At 36.0% G+C, this 20,893-nt stretch overlaps 2 protein-coding genes across 5 annotated transcripts in view; one reads left to right on the top strand and one right to left on the bottom strand.

Moving 5' to 3' along the window:
- nr2f6a (nuclear receptor subfamily 2, group F, member 6a) overlaps positions 1–20,893 on the top strand; it is a 152,415-nt gene that overhangs the window by 32,098 nt on the left and 99,424 nt on the right. The gene's annotated exons all lie outside the window — the stretch shown is intronic.
- Positions 485–20,893, bottom strand: part of kcnn1a (potassium intermediate/small conductance calcium-activated channel, subfamily N, member 1a) — a 41,148-nt gene continuing 20,739 nt past the window's right edge. The window contains exons 5-9 of one of the 4 annotated variants that reach the window (XM_051131970.1): positions 10,854–10,995; positions 10,612–10,722; positions 8,531–8,658; positions 6,756–6,825; positions 485–4,319 (exon numbers count right to left, since the gene is read on the bottom strand). In XM_051131970.1, coding sequence (XP_050987927.1) covers positions 4,035–4,319; positions 6,756–6,825; positions 8,531–8,658; positions 10,612–10,722; positions 10,854–10,995 — 736 coding nt within the window. In that variant the 3' untranslated portion in view covers positions 485–4,034. Of the gene's footprint in view, positions 4,320–6,755; positions 6,826–6,967; positions 7,216–7,973; positions 8,070–8,530; positions 8,659–10,611; positions 10,723–10,853; positions 10,996–20,893 lie in introns of those variants that run through there. The other 3 variants (XR_007829446.1, XR_007829445.1, XM_051131979.1) reach the window with 3 other exon arrangements.

The following is a 20,893-nucleotide window of genomic DNA, read 5'->3' on the forward strand; positions in this document are numbered from 1 at the left end:
AATAACGCGTGTCTGAATTCACCTTGGAAAATGTCCCAAGGCCTGTTTTTGTCCCAAGATAGCTGCCTGTGGTTTATCTTCATTGCTCTTCAATTAAATGTTTATGAGGTCCGCTCCACTGTTAATGGGCAGATGTCTTACTCTCACATGCTGTCATTACCGGCTTGATGTGGCCCATTTTCTTCACTCTTCTGGGATTGCCTCAAAGATGTCCCTCAGCAACGTTCTCACTCTTAAGGATCTAGGTCTGCCTCCTTCAACAGCACATCAAACACATCAAGAATATATATTTATTTTTTAAAAGGAACGATGCATTGCATATGGACTTAATTGCTAGAACAAGACGTTCACACATTTGTCCCAGTTAATTAAAAACTATTGTACTGGAAGTGTTTTATATCACTTATCCACAGAAGGAGGCTCTGATACTCACAGGAATTCCTCATGTGAACACATGCTCATCCAATATCACAGTGCCACAGTGTATTCTCAAGAATTTGATATTTATTATCTGAAACATGGGCAGATTTTGTCCACACTGTAGCTTCTTGGGCTATCTCTATGTAAACAAAATAAGAGGATCTCAACATACGAGACCATGATAACCCATGCCTTTATGTACAGTCAACCTGGGAGGATACAAAATGCAAGTTCATCTCTCTGTTTAATCATTCACAGGTATTTCACAAAGAAAGGCAATTAGGAAAAAAATCTGAAAGAAAATAAAATCATGTAGTCCAATAAAACACGTTCTAGTGGTTTGGTGTCCCATCTACTCGTGTATGCAGTTTGACATCAGAAGGCATCTGAGTCTCACTTTATAATTGGCACGTTACAACATTTAGACTGTGCTGACAGTGAAAGAGAGAGAAAGGCATGAACAAGGGTCATGGACATGTTGTTTAAAACCATGCAATTGTACATCCAATTATTTTTAACCAGGATCTAAATTGCACTTCATTTTGGTCATCAACAGCAGCTTAAATAGCAAAGCAGCCCGTTCTTCTATTTTTGTCTACTTTAGGAATTGAATGTTATGACCGGCTTTCTTAGTTCATCTTTGATCTCTGTTTTATCAAAATGTGCTAGAAGTGTCAAGTATATTTCAGCAATGAAAGCTGTGAAAATTCTCTAAGTTTTCAGTTTAAACGCAGTCATTATTGTTTGGCAAGGTTGCTAATTTTAGGCATCGTTTGTACACAAGAACAGAGGACTGGAAATACGTAAGACCTAAACACAGCATTGACAAGACTGAAAAAAGTTGGATAGGAGTTGTGATCAAGCTGCCAAATGGTAAATTAGGGAAATCTTGTTCTCATTTAAAGTAGAAGTTCACTTCCAGAACAAAAATTTACAGATAATTTACTTACTTACCCTTGTCATCCGAGATGTTTGTCATCCAAGAAATTACTTTTTTTTTTGAAGAAAACATTTCAGGATTTCTCTCCTTTAGTGGAGAGACTTTCTATAGTGGACTTCTATGGTGCCCTCGAGTTTAACCTTCCAAAATGTAGTTTAAATGCAGGTTTTATTGGCTCTAAACGAGGATGAATGGTCTTATCTAGCGAACCGATCTGTAATTTTCAAAAAAATTGACAATTTATCTCTACAAACTGACAATTTATCTCTACAGTGAGGGTATGTCGAAAAACTCCCATCTAATTTTCTCCTCCAACTTCAAAATCGTCCAACCCAGGAAGTACAAACCCAGTGTTTACAGGGTGAACGTGCAAAAAAGATCAAATGCCCTTTACAAAAAAAGTTAAAACAACGATGTAGGACAATTCTGAAGTTGGAGAAGAAAATGAAATAGTAGTTTTTCTACGTACCCTAACTGTCTTGAATAGAAATACACAGAGTACACGCAGAGCTAGACAAGATGAGCATTTGAGGTTAAAAAGTAGATAAATTGTTTTTTTTTTTTTTGTTTTTTTTTTTAAATAACCGATTGTTTTGCTAGATAAGACCCTTCTTCCTCAGCTGGGATCGTTTGAAGCCCTTTGAAGCCGTATTTAAACTACATTTTGGAAGTTCCAACTCACAGGCACCACTGAAGTCCACTATATGGAGAGAAATCCTGAAATGTTTTCCTCAAAAAACAGTTTCTTTACGACTGAAGAAAGAAAGACATGAACATCTTGGATGTCAAGGGGGTGAGTAAATTATCCGTAAATTTTTGTTCTGCAAGTGAACTCCTTTAATAATTTAACAAATGTTTTATGAGCAAATCAGAAAAAAAGCAAACATGCATTATTAAAAGGTGTTTGGGGGGGAATTTGGCTTCAATCTCACATGAAATGTGAACAAAGTCTGTCTTTGAGCGAGCGTGCAGGTCATAAGCTGGATAAAACATATTAGTTTTTAAGATAATAAGGGTATAGGCTTTGGTTATAAAAGGCTAAAAATATCTAATAATTTATAAATATTAAATCAAGCAAAAATAATTACTACTATTTTTTTTTTGCCTGATCTTATCTAGGTTTAAAAAAAGGTCAAATTAATTAAAACAAATAAAAAAATACAATTTTTCTAAAGCAAGTTGCAATGAGATGGTTTGAAGTCATTTACCACTGGTTCTAAATCTGTGACAATTACACCATCAAACACATAACATTGTCAGTTGCTTTAAGGTTATGTGATTATTTAAAACCATAGATGTCAGTAAAATACATGTGAACAGGAGAGACAGATTTTACCTCTAAGCTGCCTTAACGGTATGTTCTGAAAAGTGCAAATGTGAGCCACGTTAATGTCTTCCATAAGCATCTCCTCCTGCTCTTTCTCAAAGAAGGTCTTCTCATGATTACAGAATGATTCATTTAGCGTTAATCCTACGTTTCACCGATTCGTAAATCTCTTGGTCGAGGAATTCATTTATAGGTAGAACAAGGAATGCATTAAACATACATTACCACATTACTGCACCGCTATATTTGCAACTCTAAAAATACTATCCAACGTTTTAAAAAGGAATCTCTGTGTAAAAAATAAACGAAATAAAACAAAAGAGCACACACATACGTTTGAAAAACCATCCATAATCCATTCGTCACAATTGCACTGAAACATGCAAGGTTTAAATCTCAGTCCTGTCATACATTTGTGCCTACCACAGCGTTTAGCACTCTGTGCTGTCATTTCAGATTCAAACACGCAGCCTCTCGGTAATGTGAAGACTTCTGGAAGCTCAGATTTCGTTAAAATGAAAGTGTTACCAGCTTGAGTAGAAACTATTTCCTTTCTTCCCATCTTTTTCCTTCTTTCCCTAACTGGTGGAAGTATTGAAAGGCTTTGGAAAATAAGAGAAGACTGCGACAGAGTTAATGGTATTTGTTAAGACAGACGAGTTAAATGTCTTCAAGAGGAATGTATCTGAAAAAGGAATGCAATGCTCGTGTTAACATCGTACAAAAAACTCTCTCCAAAATTTGTAAATGGACAACCCTCCACAATCTATACATTCAGGCACTGAAAAAAATAACATGCCAATATGTAACTAAAAAAGGTTAGTTGCACCCAATTTCCCTTGAAGGAGCAAGGGAACTGAATCCTTAAGGTTGGCATTCCTGCATTATTCTACTCAGTAGTAAGGTCATGTGCTCCTGCGTCTCCAGCCGAATGCTGAAGCGATCGCAGAGCACCCAGACGCGTCCTCGGTGCTCATCCCGGCACAGATGTCTTACAGGACCAGTGAATCTCTTCTGCGTGGGTGCGTCGCTCCTTTGTGGTCTGCGTTGGTTCGCTCCGGCAGGCGTTGCTTGGGCCCGTCACCGTCCTGTGGACCCCGTGATCTCGCAGTCTGAAGGACCAGTTTCCTGGACTCACTCCAGCTTCCTGAACTCAGTCTTGTAAATATATGAGGGCTTTACAAAAAAGCTAACTTGAACAGCCATACAATGGCTAAACATAAACCATATATCTACTATTTTGATAATTCTTCTCTACTTATTAACACGAGTCCTCAATCTCGGCTTGCTCATCTTACGTGAATAAGTCTGAGACCTTTGGAAGCGGCGAGCAGGTCCAGGCCCGCGTTAGCCGCTGTCGGAGGAAGTGTGCGGGGCAGTGGAGGGCGAGCGCCGCCGTCTGGAGGGGGTCCAGGAACGTTCCGAGCCCAGCGAAGCGGGGCAGAAGCGGTGCACGAAGCCGTCCAGGAGGTCCTGCTGCTGCTGAGTTATGGCTTGGGAGATCAGACAGGGCAGAGCCTGCAGGCTGCCGGTGACTGCGTCCAGCTTGTCCTCCAATGTGCCAATACGCTTGTCCAGCTCCTCGCTGCGTTCCTGCAGCTCCGACACCAGGTCGTACATCACATTCTGAGTCTAGAAGAGAACAGGTCGAATGAAATCAATCAGTCAATCAATCAAGACGTGCATTTATTCATACAGCTTATTTGTGACCCTGAACCACAAAACCAGTCATAAGGGTACATTTTTTGAAACTGAGATCTATACATCATCTGAAAGCTGAATAAATAAGCTTTCCATTGATGTATGGTTTGTTTACGATTTTGGCCAAGATACAACTACTTGAAAATCTGGTATCTGAGGGTGCAAAAAAAATCCAAATTTTGATATTACTAAAATTCCTTTTTGATATATTTATTGTAGGAAATTTACAAAATATCTTCATGGAACATGATCTCCACCTAATATCCTAATAATTATTGGCATAAAAGAAAAATCGATCATTTTGACCCATACAATGTATTTTAGACTATTGCTACAAATATACCCATGCTACTTAAGACTGGTTTTGTGGTCCAGGGTCACATTTTGTTTAAAAATCACATTTTTTAATTTACCACTGCCCTTTAAAAGCTACATAAGATATTTTCCCAGAAAACAGTGTATAGGTACAATTTACCCTGAAGGTACAATTTACCTTTTAAAGTTTTCACCCCGCAGCTCTTAAAGCACCATTGTAATAGTTGTGTATAAGTCACCTTAGACATTAGCTGTGTTTCCATCCACCTATTTTTATGCGCATTTTGGAATATCGCATAAAAAAAAACGCTGGATGGAAACGCCAAGATGCGCATAAATGCTAAAAATGCACCTAAAAAAGTTATGTGAACAACTGAGAAGGATAAACTTTTTATCCGAAAAGAAAATGTGCAGAAACTACGATGGAAACACATTTGCCAAATAAATTCCACCATGTGCATCAAAAAAGTCATGTGACTTTGCACGATGAACGGGATAACTTGACTAACCAGCGGGCCAATCTCGCTGCACAGTATCTGAAATGTTGTTTTAGTCGTTCTAAAATACTTAAGCAATGTCTTTCATCAAAGTATTTCTGTATTACTGCCTTACACGATTGAGTCCCCAAACAGCAGCCATCCACCTCCGAAAGCAATGACCGCATTTATTGGGTTTCATCTGCACCTGGCAATAGGGCTGTTACGGGACATAGATGTGATTTTGCGGTACAATGCGGGACATGTGTGAGGCTGATACATTTTCTACTGTTGTGCTATGTAAATACTGATGTCCGCGCATGACATACATCTGTTGTCATGTGCTGAACTATTAATATAAACTATTAAAATAAGAAGAAAGTCGTGTCTGAAAGCAACATGTGTGCTCGACCATTTCCGTTGGTGGTTGTAGCTCACTTAATGAGGTCCGCAAATCCGCAAAAAGAATAAATAAAAAGCTTTCTTAATAAGGCAAAAGAACGCATGGACTAATATGATCATTAAAAACCAACATACTGATGAAAATGCGGGATATTTTCTCAATATGTGACATGCAGGACAAGGGGTGAAAATGCTGTGCGGTACAATGCAAAGCGGGACAGGTAGTCACCCTATCTTTGGATGGAAACATAGCTATTGAAGGGAACAAGTAATAATCTAACAGCGCTTGTTAATGTCAAAATAACTGAGATGGCCAATCAAATCAAAGTAGGCGGGGTTTACTGTTCACAGACAAAGCGTCAGTTTAACGTTGAAAGAGAGCGCAAGATGGAAGTTGCAAATCATTATATTTGTGGCCATCTTTGATTTGTGTGCGAGTGCACTCTTAAAAATAAAGGTGCTTCACGATTGCCATAGAAGAACTTTTTTGTCTGAGTGGTTCCATAAAGAACCTTTAACGTTTTAAGAACTTTTCTGTTTCACAAAAGGTTCTTTGTGACGAAAGAAGGTTCTTCAAATTATAAAAAGGTAAGAAAGAGATGGTTCTTTAAAGAACCTTTGACTGAATAGTTCTTTGTGAAACCAAAAATGGTTCTTCTATGGCATCGCTGTGAAGAACCTTTTAAAGCACCTTTATTTTTAAAAGTGGTGTGTGTATATGTGTGTGCGTCAATGTAAGCTATTTACGTTATTATATAATTACGTCATTTCTGTAACTAACTAAAAAGTAAAAAACAAATGACATTTATGACAAACTTAATGATTTTTGGCATGAAAGAAAAAATGTATAATTTTGACCCATTCAGTGTATTTTTGGCTATTGCTACAAATATACCCGTGCTACTTAAGACCGATTTTGTGGTCCAGGGTCCCATATAAAGTCATTACAACCAACCTACATTAACATGAATATGCCACTACATAGAAACAACAATTGATTACACTTTGAAATTTAACATCATTAAACAGTTTTAAATGATGGCAGTTAGCACATTTCGGGATCTCTGAAATACAGTTATAGTAAGTGTATATTTATTTCTCATTTACTAAATTATAATCTTATTCCACTCGAGTTAAAATGAAGACATAGATGGTTAAATGCACAGTAACGTACCTTCGCCAAGTCCACCAGAGTGTTGGCCTGGTCGTTGAGTTTCCTCTGCTCCATCTTCACACTGCGAAGCCTGGGAGGAGGCAGGGTTTTGGAGGGACGGGGGGTTGGGAGGAGGGGGACGTTAGGGAAGAGTAACAGATTCCTGTCAGGAAGACTTGATAAGGATGAGGGATAGAGAGAGAGTGGCCTGCATGCAAGCATTCACAGTCCTGTTTGCCATACCAAGACATGCAAACCCAATCTATGAAATGTAAAGAAGAGAAAACTCTTAACTTAACGTTCAAACATGACACATCTCCTTTTGCCCCTGCAGGCACGCGTCAACCATTCACAAAAAAAGCCATCCGAGAGCCTCGTTTGTGGATGAGGTCAAAGGAAGTGGCAAACAGCTGAGGTAGAGGTATATGTGACACCGCTGAAAATGCTTGTGAGAATGGCATTGCTTGCTGTGGGCTTGGTTCTGAACAAAATTTTAAAAGAATGTGTTAATGAATTTTTTTTTTTATTTGTGCCATAGCAACTATGAAAGAGTACAGGGATGACTCTGACCATGAGGAGACATTGTAAGAAAGGCTGCCTTAATATCCTGCCCGTTAAGTGTCGTAATTAAAAGAATGCGAGTCCTCCGCTCCGATTTGTTATTTGTTAGCAAATGCCAAGATTTGAAAAATTCACCTTTTTTTTATTTCCAAGCTTAGTGGATTTATTTTGGAGCATCCGTAAATAAAAATCTGGAGATGCAGGACATGGTCAGCATTCTTTCTAATGCAAAAACTCCATATCATCTTGCATCAAAGCCCTGGATGATCCTAAGTGTCGACGGCATCAACTAAATACGTGTTTTATAGGGTTAATTGCAAGACTATTTTATGAAAGTCAGGTGTGTTTCTGAATGTCCTGAACATCTTGTCCGACATACTGAGCTAATTTTTCCTCTGGACACACAAGGTGGGGCTATCAATGCAAGTTAATACAGAGATTTACTTTTGAATAATGGATTCGGTGCAAATGAACAAATCAACAGTTCCAAAGATGCTTCTCCTTCAGAAGGTTACATAAAACCATACAGCATTAAGTAATGTTGCATCTTTTTCATTCTAGACTTAGAATGGAGAGAAGCAATATAGGTAACCAAAATCGGCATTCAGCTTCCAACTCCATGCATATGAAACAGAGACAGGGGGGTGTGGGGAGAAAAACACAGAGGACAAAACTTACTTCTGAGCTCTGCAGTGATAGAGCAGAACGAAGACAAAACACAGTTCAAGTTTAGAAACCACAACATATACACAACATGTGAGCCATTACACTGCACTAACCATAACCACAGGGTAAGGGTTTGGGAAGGAGAGGGGAGAAGGACAATCATCACATTACAAAGAATAACATGCTGTCTGATTCTCCTGAAAAGCTCAGAACTCATTGCTAATCTCTTTCACACTTATGAAACAAAATGGGAATCAGTGATTTGGGGAACTGGATTATCAAATACCTGCCCCTTCTAATTCAACATGACTTTAGAAAATATACAATAGTTCCTTAAAAAGAGACAAAACCAAAACGTTCAAAACATGAAACGGAAGTTTCTTGAATTAGAGAAAACACACAAAACATACCAGTTGAACATTCACTGAAAATATATATTCATAAAATAACTATATTTTAACTTTAATCACAATCTTTCGATTTGATAAACTTGATTAATCCTAACTGCAGTTCCTTATCTTTAATAAATAACATGCAGAAATGCTGAAGTGTGGAAACATTGTGCTTACTGGTGAATGGCCTGCAAGAACTTGCGCTGATGTTTGCGCACTTTGGCATGATCTATCTTCTTCACTAACTTTGTGTGTTTGTAGATGAGCCATGTTTCCCTGAGTACATTGGCAGCTGTGTTCTTTACCTGGGAGAAAAGCATGAAAATGAAACATTATTTACAGATGAAAATAATTAAGCATTCAGGAAAAAGCAAAACTGTTTGACAGAAACAATTTATTTTCCAGAGAAACTATATTTTTTGCACTAAGGGAAAGTTTAATACAACATCACGACTGATAAAAAAAAAACATATTCTTTTCTAATAAATACTGTGCTTAAAGGGATAGTTGACCCCAAAAAAAAAATGTTGTCATTACTCACCCTCATGTCGTTCCAAACTCGTAAGACCCTTATTCATCTTTGGAAAACAAATTAAGATATTTTTGACGAAATCAGAGAGCTTTTTAACCATGCATAGACAGCAACGCAACAGACACTTTCAAGGCCAGGAAAGGTAGAAAGGATGTTGTTAAAATAGTCCATGCGGTTGGCGCCGATAGCCTTGTGGGCAGCGCGCCGACATGTAGCGCCATTGCGCTCCGGGTGTCCTGAGTTTGAGTCCCGGCTCGTGGGCCTTTCCCGATCCTACCCCTCTCTCTCTCTCCCACTTAATTTCCTGTCACTGCTATACTGTCTTGTCAAAAAGTAAATGTGAAAATGCCAAAATCACATTAGTGGTTCAACCTTAATTTTATGAAGGTAGGAGAATACTTTTTGTGCGCAAAGAAAACAAAAATAATGACATCATTCAACAATTTCTTCTCTACAATGTCTGTCTTCTGTGCAGAGCATCTAAGTTCTACATCAGAATGTCGGCTCATGCGTATATGCATGTGTCGTGGTACTCTAGTGAACGTGCATTGAAACTGACATGGAAGAGAAGAAATTGTTAAAAAAAAAAGTTATTTTTGTTTTTGCACTGATACCACTTTTTCCAGTACTCAAACAATACTGATTCTTTTATTTTTGGTACTAGTACCAATACCAGTATTTTCACTGCATTTGTACATTTATAAAATATTGTGTCAGAAACCAAAAGAATGTGTACAATGTTAGTTGGCTTAGGCCTACTTCATTTATCAAACAGATATTTCCATCAGTTATTTTTACACTTAATTATGACCATTAAAATGTATTTTACAAGTTTTTGTTACTTTCATCTTTAATTTAATAGCATTAGACCTTGCAGTGGCTCAGTACTGTAATCACGCATTTTGCTGTAATAATGCAGGGAACCACTCATTATAAATCTGCTAACTGTGATGTTTTCAGAAATATAAGTCACGTTTGTTTCATCTAAACGTGCTGCAAGGCCTTGAAAGTGTCTGTTGCGATTTTCCAAACTACAAACTTCCAGTGATGTCTGTGAGAAAATGATATTAACTCGACAAGCTTGCACATCTGCACTGCTGCGCGCTCAATCCACTCTGCGTGCTTTGCTTATCATCTCACGTACATCAGCTATACAGGCATTAATACTGAATGTTTAACATTATATTAGTTGCATACATATACTTCGTAGACTTCCTTAATCTCTAATAACTTAATTCTGCTGTCTGTTGTTCTGTTGTCTGTGTTTCTTTGTTTGAATACGGCACGTATCACATGCTGTGTGGTATTGGCATTTGGTATCGGGGCATTTTAACGAGTACAAGTACAGGAGCTCAGTATTGGGCCCGATACCGATACCAGTATCAGTGCATACCTGTTTCTTTTTTTTGCACACAAAATGTATTCTCGTAGCTTCATAAAATTAAAATCGAAGCACTGATGTCACATGGACTATTTTAATGATGTCCTTACTACCTTTTCTGGGCCTTGAACGTGGTAGTTGCGTTGCTGTCTATGCAGAGTCAGAAAGCTCTCGGATTCATCAAAAATATCCTAATTTGTGTTCTGAAGATGGACAAAGGTCTTACAGGTTTGGAACGACATGAGGGTGAGAAATTAATGACAGAATTTTCATTTTTTGGTGAACTATCCCTTAAACACAAATAGGTAGTTCTTTCCCAAGTTCGCAAAAATAACGTTCACTTACTCGTTTACAAAGTTGGGTGTCCATCATGAAATTGTGGACGTGTTTCTCAGCTTTTGTCAATTCTAACTTTCTGGCTACCACCGCGACTACAAGTGCAGTGCAACCAGCTCCCTACAAGAAGAGATGGTGAATAGTATTCTCAACATAAATATAAACATTCAGAATGTAATGTAATTTCACAAATGTAACATAAATTCTATTTGAAATATATATTTATTTAGAATTTCATTGTAAAGACATACCATGATTCCTGTGAGGAGACAGACCCCTTTCCCACAGTATGTGTGAGGAACCATATCTCCATAGCCAATTGATAGGAAAGTTATGGAAATTAGCCACATAGCTCCAAGAAAGTTACTAGTGACTTCCTGTTTGTCATGATACCTAGAATAGGAAGAACAGAATAGGTAGAGAACCTTGATCAGGCTGTGGAAAACAAGGCTTAAAAAGTTTAATTAAGAATTTTGGGCCCAACTGACAAAACAGTTTCAAACATTCTGTTGAAATATATGTAGAATACATGTACAGTTTGGTGAAATTAAGTTCTTGACATCAGGTCTTTGATGATATTTTTCCCCAGTAAAGAAAAAACACAAAATGACAGAAAAACTTACCAACAGCAGTAAACACAGGACAACTATTAGTATTATCAGGGCTCTACAGTGCGACCATTTCAGTCGCATTTGTGACTAAAAACTACTAAATATTTAAGAGCACCAGTGCGACTGACCCGTTCAGCAAAACTGTGTTTGCGCAGAGGGGAGCTTCAAAGGTTTCTACGTGTTTTTGCCGCATTGAGTAATGAATCACAGACATATCTCACAAATCCTTTCATAAACGAAGTGTAGACAGGGTGTAAATAAGAGATTAATTGTGCAGTGTAGAGAGCTTCATTGATTATATGGAACTTTGTGAGATAGCAATGAACTAAGATGAGTGACAGCTTTTATTGATTATTGAGGGAGTTTGTAAAAGTTATATTGAATTAATACAACAGTTCAATAAACAAGAAGTTAATATTATGTGACTTACATTGTCTGACTAAAACAGTATTGCCTGATTTGCTCAATTTCGTCAATGAAAATAGTTTGAAACAAAGTCACAACTGAGCTGCTGCGCATCTCCGTTCAAACACAGCGGTGTTTTGTTTATGAATGAACATTTCATTTTTAAATGAATCTAGTGAATCAATGATTCAGTTTCCCATTCATAAAGACAGTCACTTGCTTTATTCCTGAATGAATCAGCCGTTCGAATGAATCAACTGAATGAATGATTCAGTAATAAAATCAGTGACTTTCTTTCACCTACTAGCAGTTTTAGTTTCATTTTTAAAGTATCTTTTCTCTAATATTTCCATGTTAAAATTGTTATATTTAAAACATTAATCTCAACATGAATTTATGAATTTAATTGCACTCATGCACCTCTGAGCCTCATTAAACGTCTGAAAATACACTTATAGAGTTCTTCTGTGCCATCTCTGTAGTACAAATTAATTTTAACATGTTAATACTGATTTCATTTGATTGGTAATTTATTCTTCTTGTTCTACTTGTTCTTATTCTATTGCTTCAATTAAACATTTTTTCAAGCATATGAACATATGTTTTCTTATTTGAGATAAAAGCTGACAAACAAAGCCATTACAAAGGCAAAAACAAATTTCCCCTGTAAATCACTTTAAGTCCACTATCACCTTGTAATGGGAAGGCTAATTTTTGAGATATTTTGATTACTGATTTGAATGTGCTCCTGAAATTTTTGACTGTGCTCCTAAAAATAAAAGTGCACGTAGAGCCCTGATTATGTAAAATGTTTACATGCTAATGTGTTTTGTCCATATGACTTACTCTGTATCTTCCCAGACACAAAACAGAATGCTCAATGTTCTGTTTCAATATCCATTAAGTGAAAATAATTCAAAAAATTACATTTCTATGATTAAAAAAGTATACAAAGCTAAATGTATCTGATTTAGATTAAAATGTTAATGATGTATTTTTAAATAGGAAATTAAACAACTAACACAAGTGGTCAAAGAAAGTGTCTATTTTTACTTTGCAAACCAACAGTACCCGACTGTGAAATCCAGTCCATCAGCTAAAAAAAAGTGTAAAACTCCTTAGAGACAAATACAAATGACCTAAATCATGGTCCCCAGACTAGACTATTGCTAGCAGCTCATTCACATATCTGCAGGAGGTTGACCTTTTCAGCAGCCTGTCAAGGAAGAGCTAAGCACAGGTCAGAAGACATTTATCTGCATTTAATACAATATGGGAACACTTTTGATGAGGAATAACAGAACAAGACCCAGGCTCTTCAACAGTCATATTGAGTAGCCGGACTGAATGCAAATTATTCAGTTTCAACACTAAATTGCTTCTAATCAAACACATTTATTGCATTAAAAAAGTGAAACGTTCCTAAACTTCCCCTCTATAACAGCATACTCAGAACACAAGAGAGGTCATGCTACTACCAATTGCGCCTGTCTATAGCACAATTCAACTCTGCGGTCATGCTCTAAGAGCAGGAGCGTTGGAATTAGTTTTTATTATTTCATGTAATGGGAGAGCCCCATTTTCACATGCGAAAAGCATAGTTACCATGCAGGCATTTTTAAGAAGAAATCCACATCCTGCATGCTGTTGAAGCCAGTATATTGAGAGCAAAGATACAAACCCTATAATGAAACTGACCAACATATTCAATGAGGACAAAAAAATATCAGCTTTTAGTTTTCACTTGATCTTTTTTTTTCATTTAAGTATATGCTATATGCTTTTGGTGAGGGATGATTCTCATAAAATTACGATATTTGCCCATGTGCTACATCACCATTGTGAAACAACACACAGTGCTGGAACAAACCATTCTTATATAGCTTCAGTCATTTTCAACTGATCTTTTTTGAAGCTGGTGTCAGATCTCAGAGGTAGTATAAGTCCTCGGCATACCAGATTTTACTCTTGAAAAACTCTGGTAAAGACCCTTTTACATCAGACTTACATTCTGCAATTTTCTTAACCATACACTCACTCTTAGAAGCCCATTTGACTCTAATAATTCACATGGCACAATTTTGGGAAGAGGTCCTAGCCTGTGAGGTCTGTCTGTTTGCACACATAAACATGAATATGCAATGCAGGTCTGATCATGACTATGCACACTGTCTTCATCATTAGCTTGCCTTTGCTTGGACAGTGCAGTTCCCTCAATTGAAAGTAAAAAGCTACATCCTGGCCTTCTAAAGCTCTCAATATACTGTATGCAATACTGGCATAAAATGGAGAAGAGCTGGCACCACCTTCAACTTAGATCAAGAAGTCTATCTGACAAAAGTGTTTCCCCACATACCCCAGTCATATCCCATTTCCCAGAAAACCTCTACAGATGGTTGTTTAGTAGCAAAACTCACAAAACCCAGCAATCCTATTCCTTTAATGACTCAAACCCTGACAGCATGGTTAGAGGATGCAATGATGAAGCAAATATAAATACATTTAACCTCATTCACCCATGTTAACTAGGGATGCACAAATTTCTTTTATTGTTTAAATTATTTTATTTTTTTTTTTTTTTTTTTTTTTTTTTTTTTTTGTTATGGCCAATAAAAACATATAAATTAAATACATTTTGTACTACTTTGTTGAAATAAATGAAAACAAAAATGTAAAATTTAAAAAACAGGGTAATTAAATATTTTTTTTTAATATTAACTTTAAGTAGGCATTACTTGATGGAAATATAAAAATAAAAAAGAGGGGAAATGAGGATGCACAAATAAATCTTGCCTGATACAAATAAATGAATAAATAAAACACTAGTATCGGTTGATAACCAATATGGCACTGATATATTGAAATTCATATATGGCAAATGAACATGCACAACTAAATATTCAATATAGCCTTATAATATTAAATTAAAAAGGACCAATATCGGTTAATTACCAATATGGTACTGATATATTGTGCAAAATCTAAAAATACAAATAGGGAAAATCAATATACACAACTAAATATTCAATATAGCCTTATACAAATACATTTAAAAAAAGCACTAATATTGGTTAATAACCGATATGGTAACAACATACTGTGCAAAATCTAAAAATTGCAAATACAGCAAATGTATATGCACAAGTAAATATTCAATATAGCTTTATACAAATACCTTTAAAAAGCACTAATATCAGTTAATAACCGATATGGTACCGATACATTGTGCAAAATCTAAAAGTGCAACTAGTACAAATAAATATGCACAAGTAAATATTCAACATAGCTTTATACAAATACATTTAAAAAGCACTAATACCGATATGGTACTGATATATTGTGCAAAATCTAAAAACACAAACAGGAGAAATGAAAATACACAACTAAATATTCAATATAGCCATATCCAAAGAAATTTAAAAAAGGACTAATATCGGTCAATAACCGATGCCGATATATTGTGCAAAATCTACAAATACCAACAGTGTATACGAAATATGCAATATAGCCTTATACAAATAAATTTAAAAACCACTAATATTGGTTAATAACTGATACCGATATATTGTGCAAAATTTTAAAACACAAATAGGGGAAATGAAAATACACAACTAAATATTCAATATAGCAATATCCAAATCAATTAAAAACCACTATTATTGGTTAATAACTGATATATTGTGCAAAATCTAAAAATACAAACAGTGTAAATATTAATACTAAATTAAACTAAATATGCAATATAACCTTACACAAATACATTTAAAAAAGCACTATTATCGGTTAATAACCGACATGGTACTGATATATTGTACAAAATATAAAAACATAAATAGGGGAAAATCAAAATATAAATATTCTAACTGAATATTCAATATAGCCATATCCAAATACACTTAAAAAAACATTAATATCAGTTAATAACCGATACTGGTATATTGTGCAAAATTTAAAAACACAAATAGGGGAAATAAAAATACACAACTAAGTATTCAATATAGCCATATCCAAATAAATTTAAAAAGCACTAATATCGGTTAATAACCGATACCGATATATTGTGCAAAATCTAAAAATACAAATAGGGGAAATGAATATGCACAACTAAATATTCAATATAGCCTTATACTAATACATTTTAAAAAGCACTAATATCGGTTAAAAACCTTTATGGTACCGATATATCGTGGAAAATCTGAGCATACAAATATGGGAGGTAAGTATGCACAATTAAATAATCTATCCTGACAATAAATAAATAAATAAATAAACATTAACATCGGTTGATAGCCGATATGATACTGATATATGTGCATCCCTAATGTTAACTAAAAGTTTCACATAGTGGCAATGCCACCACATATAATCCCATTAACCCCCCATTCTCTTACATAGTTGACTTCATTTTCAGCTCACACTGCATGTTAGAGGCTTCAGTGTGATAATAAAACCAAACAAGGTTCAGACACAATTTTCCAGTTCTCTGGAGGAAGGTAACATGCAGTCATCAGGACACGTTTTGTAGAAACAGTCCTTCTAGCAGGTCTGTGATTGAGCAAATGCTGTTAGCGAGGTGGCGTTTATTCATCTTCTGATTTCCGTCCTTAAAACAACACCCCAGTAAGTGTGTGCACCAAAGACGGCATACGTGGAGATACTGTGAAGCATCTTGACAAAATGGAAGGTATTGTACTATAATGTACCTTCTCAGTAGCCTGCAAATGCTCTATTCCTATCTATTCATATCTTGCTTTTCTGTTATCAGCTACATGAAAACGTGTTTGAGAAGGAGATAAATATGGAATGATGCATGGAATCGTACGTACATTTGGGGAAAGGGCCTAAGAGACGGAAACTGCCTGAGTCATGCAAAATATTCAGGGAAAAGTGGGCAGGGAGGGGGCGGAAACAGGACCAAGAGATGTGAAGCGATGAACAGGAGGTACATGAACTCAAGTGTGAATGATAAGCCAACGTTGCAAATAGCAGCAATGTTCCTCCAGTGTCCCAGCCCTTCCTTCATTTTCCCGTCCCTCCCATTCCAGACGGACTCCGTGCTCGTCCAGTCTCACACCGTTCTGCCCTTTGGGCTGGCCAGTGTGCTTAGAGAAAAGAAAATAGTGCAGTAAAAGGCCCAATTTAGCAGCACTTTGGAGAAACGAGCGCCTCTTTTGAATGACGACAAAGCAGTAAACATGAAGACTACCATGCTGTTTCATAGTTTACCAGAAGTGGGCACCCAATAATCTAGCATCCTAAAACCTCGCTTTCTCTCGCCTCTGAGGAGACTGTGCTAGAATGGACAGCAACGTTTCACCTTTCTGTGCTCAAATTGTCTAGATAAACGGCCATAGCCTATGTGATAGCCGATGAGGTTTACATTCAATAAACGTGCGAACAAACGTGACATGACCGTTACAGCAACCTACATTTGAGTACTACAAAGATGCAACAAAAGCACATGTATCAGGTACAATATAAAGGTTTGTTTCTGTAGCTCTCTTTTGTGCTGGGGCGTATTACAGTTCAATAACAGCTGCTGAAGGAATAATCGGGAAAAAAAAGAGTTGCCCTCAGGCCTGTTTGTAAAGGTGATTTGAAGGAGCTGCTCCATTTTAACACAAACTCCCTCCTCCTCCTCCTCCCTCCCTCCTACTCCTGAGCACTTTAGAAAGAGACGCTTGATTCACAGTGCTGCACAAATCATAGCTTTCGAAACCGTTAGTGCATTTGCTATCAACAAACTTCTCTTTTGCGGATGGTGCCACATTCACACATGTTTTTTTCCTTAGTTTTTATCAATAAATTATTCTATCGGAGTTTGTATTTTTCGGTCAGAGCTGCCAAATCCCACCCCCTCCCCCCTCTTAGAGCAGCAGTGGCACCAGCTCAATGAACAATGATAGGTTTTCCACGGCTAGAGAACGAGGACTCACATGGCATCCCTATGGAGCAGCATAGAGGGGAAATAGAAAGTACAACAGTGAATTATAGTCACACACACGCACTCGAAACCTCCTCCCATACGTTCATACAGGCACGCATACGCAACGCAAATTACTCACGCAAGAAAAAAGTGTGGGCAGCATCGTGTCGTGCATTGCAGCCGATGAGACTGGGGTGCAGAGTGCTGGGTAGTGGTATGGTGTAACATCGAAACCTTCACCTCGTTTACCACTCCAAACTCTTCATTATTGCCTGCTCAGTCTCTTATAAATCCACAACACTGAAATGTTGCCAGAGACTGCTGCTTTTGTGAACAACCTTTCAGAAGCGAACCGTCTTTCTGCCACAGAGATGAGAGTTACTGACACCTCTTCTTGTCATATATTTTCTTTGGCAAAGCATTTCTTTTGTTTGCCTTACACTCTTAAAAATAAAGGTTCTTTACTGGCAATGATGGCTCCATGTAGAACATTTAACAGTCATGGAGCTTTTCCATTGCGCAAAAGGTTGCTTATAGTGAAAAAGGTCTTCAGATTATTAAACCATTTTTCACACTAATAAAAAATGCTTCTTTTAAAAACTCTTCCCAAAATGGTTCCTCAATGGCATCTCTATGAAACCCCCTTTTGGGACCTTTATTTTTAAGAGTGTAGATGGAAAGAGACAACTGTTACTAGGGCTGGGTGTCAATACACATTTCCCAATTCAGTTAAATTTTGATTGTGAAGCACTTAATTTGATTCAGTATTTTTTTTTCATTCTGCTCTGATTCATTGGGAAATATATAAATTATAATTACAACATGAAAGATATTTACCTGTAAGCAAAGAGTGTGTTCACAGCCAATTATTTGTGAATCGGATTACACTGGTCACAGTGTGTGTTTTTAATTCACTAAAAATAATCAGTATAAAAGAGTCATTCGTTTGTTATTTGCACTGCACTGTATATTATTGCAGTCCAATTCATGATACATATTAGGGCTGGGTTTTGACACCAATTTTCATGATTCGATTTTATTATTTTGATTCACAACCTTGTGATTAGATTTGATTTCTGATTCGATTCAATTTGATATTGATTATTTTGGATATATATCAAGGAATGAGAAACGAATGTTTTAAAATATCGTTGGCATGACATTACTAAAATATTGAAGGTTAAAGATTTCAGATTTTTATACAAACACTTAAATACACTCAGTTAAGTTTTTATAATTACAAAGTTAAAACTGCATAATTATTTTTCTACTCAAATGTGATTTTTATATATATATATATATATATATATATATATATAAACATTTAAATAGTGGCTGTCATAAAAAGTTGACGAATTTATTCAAACAAATTAAACATTGAAGAACTGTAAAAAATTCTAATAAATATGTTATATGATGCATACATTTAGAAATAATTTTTCCAGCTTAGTAATGAATTTATGGCCACGAGTATGTTTTTTTCTTAGGTAAATGTAGTGTTGCGTGACAATGTTTACAAGCTGTTATACTGACATCTTTGTGCGGTTGAAACACTGATTAAAGGAAAAGTTCACTTCCAGAACAAAAATGTACAGGTTTTTTGAGGAATTTTTTTTTTTGAATTGTTTTTTTTAGGAATTATCTCCATATAGTAGACTTCAATGGTGCACCCAAGTTTTAACTTCCAAAATGTAGTTTAAATGCAGCTTCAAATGGCTCTAAATGATCCCAGGCAAGGAAGAAGGGTGTTATCTAGCGAAACAATCTGCCATTTCTGAAACAAATTGACAATTTCTGTACTTTTTAACCTCAAACGCTCATCTTGTCTAAGTCTGCGTGAACTGTTTTTTTCCAGTATAGTTAGGGTATGTTGAAAATCATCCTACATCACTGCAGGAGTATCGACCCAGTGTTTACAAAGTGAACATGCAAAAAAGATCAAATGCCCTTTACAAAAAAAAGGTAAAACAGTGATGTAGGATGATTTAGAAGTTGAAGAAGAAAATGAGACGGAAGTTTTTCGACATACCCTAACTGTATGGACCCGGATTACACAGACTACGCATGCGCATTGCAGAGACAAGACAAGACGAGCATTTCCCTTCTTCCTTGGCTGGGATCGTTTAGAGCCATTTGAAGCTGCATTTAAACTGCATTTTGGAAGTTCAAATTTGGGGGCACCATTACAGTTCACTATATGCAGAAAAATTCAGGAATGTTTTCCTCAAGAAACATAATTTCTTATCGAATGAAGTAAGAAAGAAAGACATGAACATCTTGGATGACAAGGGGGTGAGTACATTATCTGTAAATTTTTGTTCTGGAAGTGAACTTCTCCTTTAAGCAATTACATGTAAACAAGAAACAGATTTTGGTAAGTTGTACTCCTTTAAACATATCTTTGCATGTTCAATCATGTTTATTTTGTGCTGTAACTCACTCCACACTAAACAGTACCAGAACAATTTATTCTTTAAATTAATTGTAATAAAATGGACAGAATTTGAAATCTGAGACTTTCATATCAAAAGTAACAAAGCATAAAGCCTATTTGATTTATTGAATGGGATGTGCGCTAAATTGTTTCTTTTAGTAACTGAAAACAGGATTTAAGAATCAGTATCTATTCGTAGAAATGATAATCAATTAAAATCAAGAAATTTATATATTTTACCCAGCCCTAATACATACCCTTTTAACATATATTCTCTGCTGGTGAAATATGACTTTCTTTGTCGTAGCTTAGAATAAAAGATCTATCAACAACTTTAAAGAATTTGTTCAAAGGAAGATCGCAATTATAAAAATAACTATATTTTACCCAGCCATATTATATATGCATATAAAATTTCTAGTGCCCCATTCACACCGACAGCATTTTATACTGTTTCATAACTTTTGAAAATCTCATCACAAATGAAATGTATAGCCAGTAAAATGTCAGCTCTCTTTCTGCTAAAAATTAACATTCTGACAAGAGAAATGTAATTGATCACAGTAGCATTAATATCTTGCCTACCCTAGTGAAAAAAAAAAAATATACTAAAATGTATTTAAAATACATTAAATTCATGCTAAGTATACTACAAATACATTTACATATTATGCACTTAATAAAAATACTCTACAGTAGTACTTTTAGTATACTAAACTGGTATATTTAAAGTTTGCTAAATTGGAACAGCTAATTTTGTACTTAATGCACTTTAATTGTGCAGAAGCAGTGCTGAAGTCCAACTAAAGATATACTTAAATGTATATACATCTGATTGTGCTAAAGTGGAACTATTGCAAATATACTTTAGGGTACACTTTAAATATTTTGCATTTAGAGACCGGTTTTATTTAA

Source organism: Labeo rohita, chromosome 2 (genome assembly GCF_022985175.1).
Source record: "Labeo rohita strain BAU-BD-2019 chromosome 2, IGBB_LRoh.1.0, whole genome shotgun sequence".
In the NCBI taxonomy this organism is placed as follows: domain Eukaryota; kingdom Metazoa; phylum Chordata; class Actinopteri; order Cypriniformes; family Cyprinidae; genus Labeo; species Labeo rohita.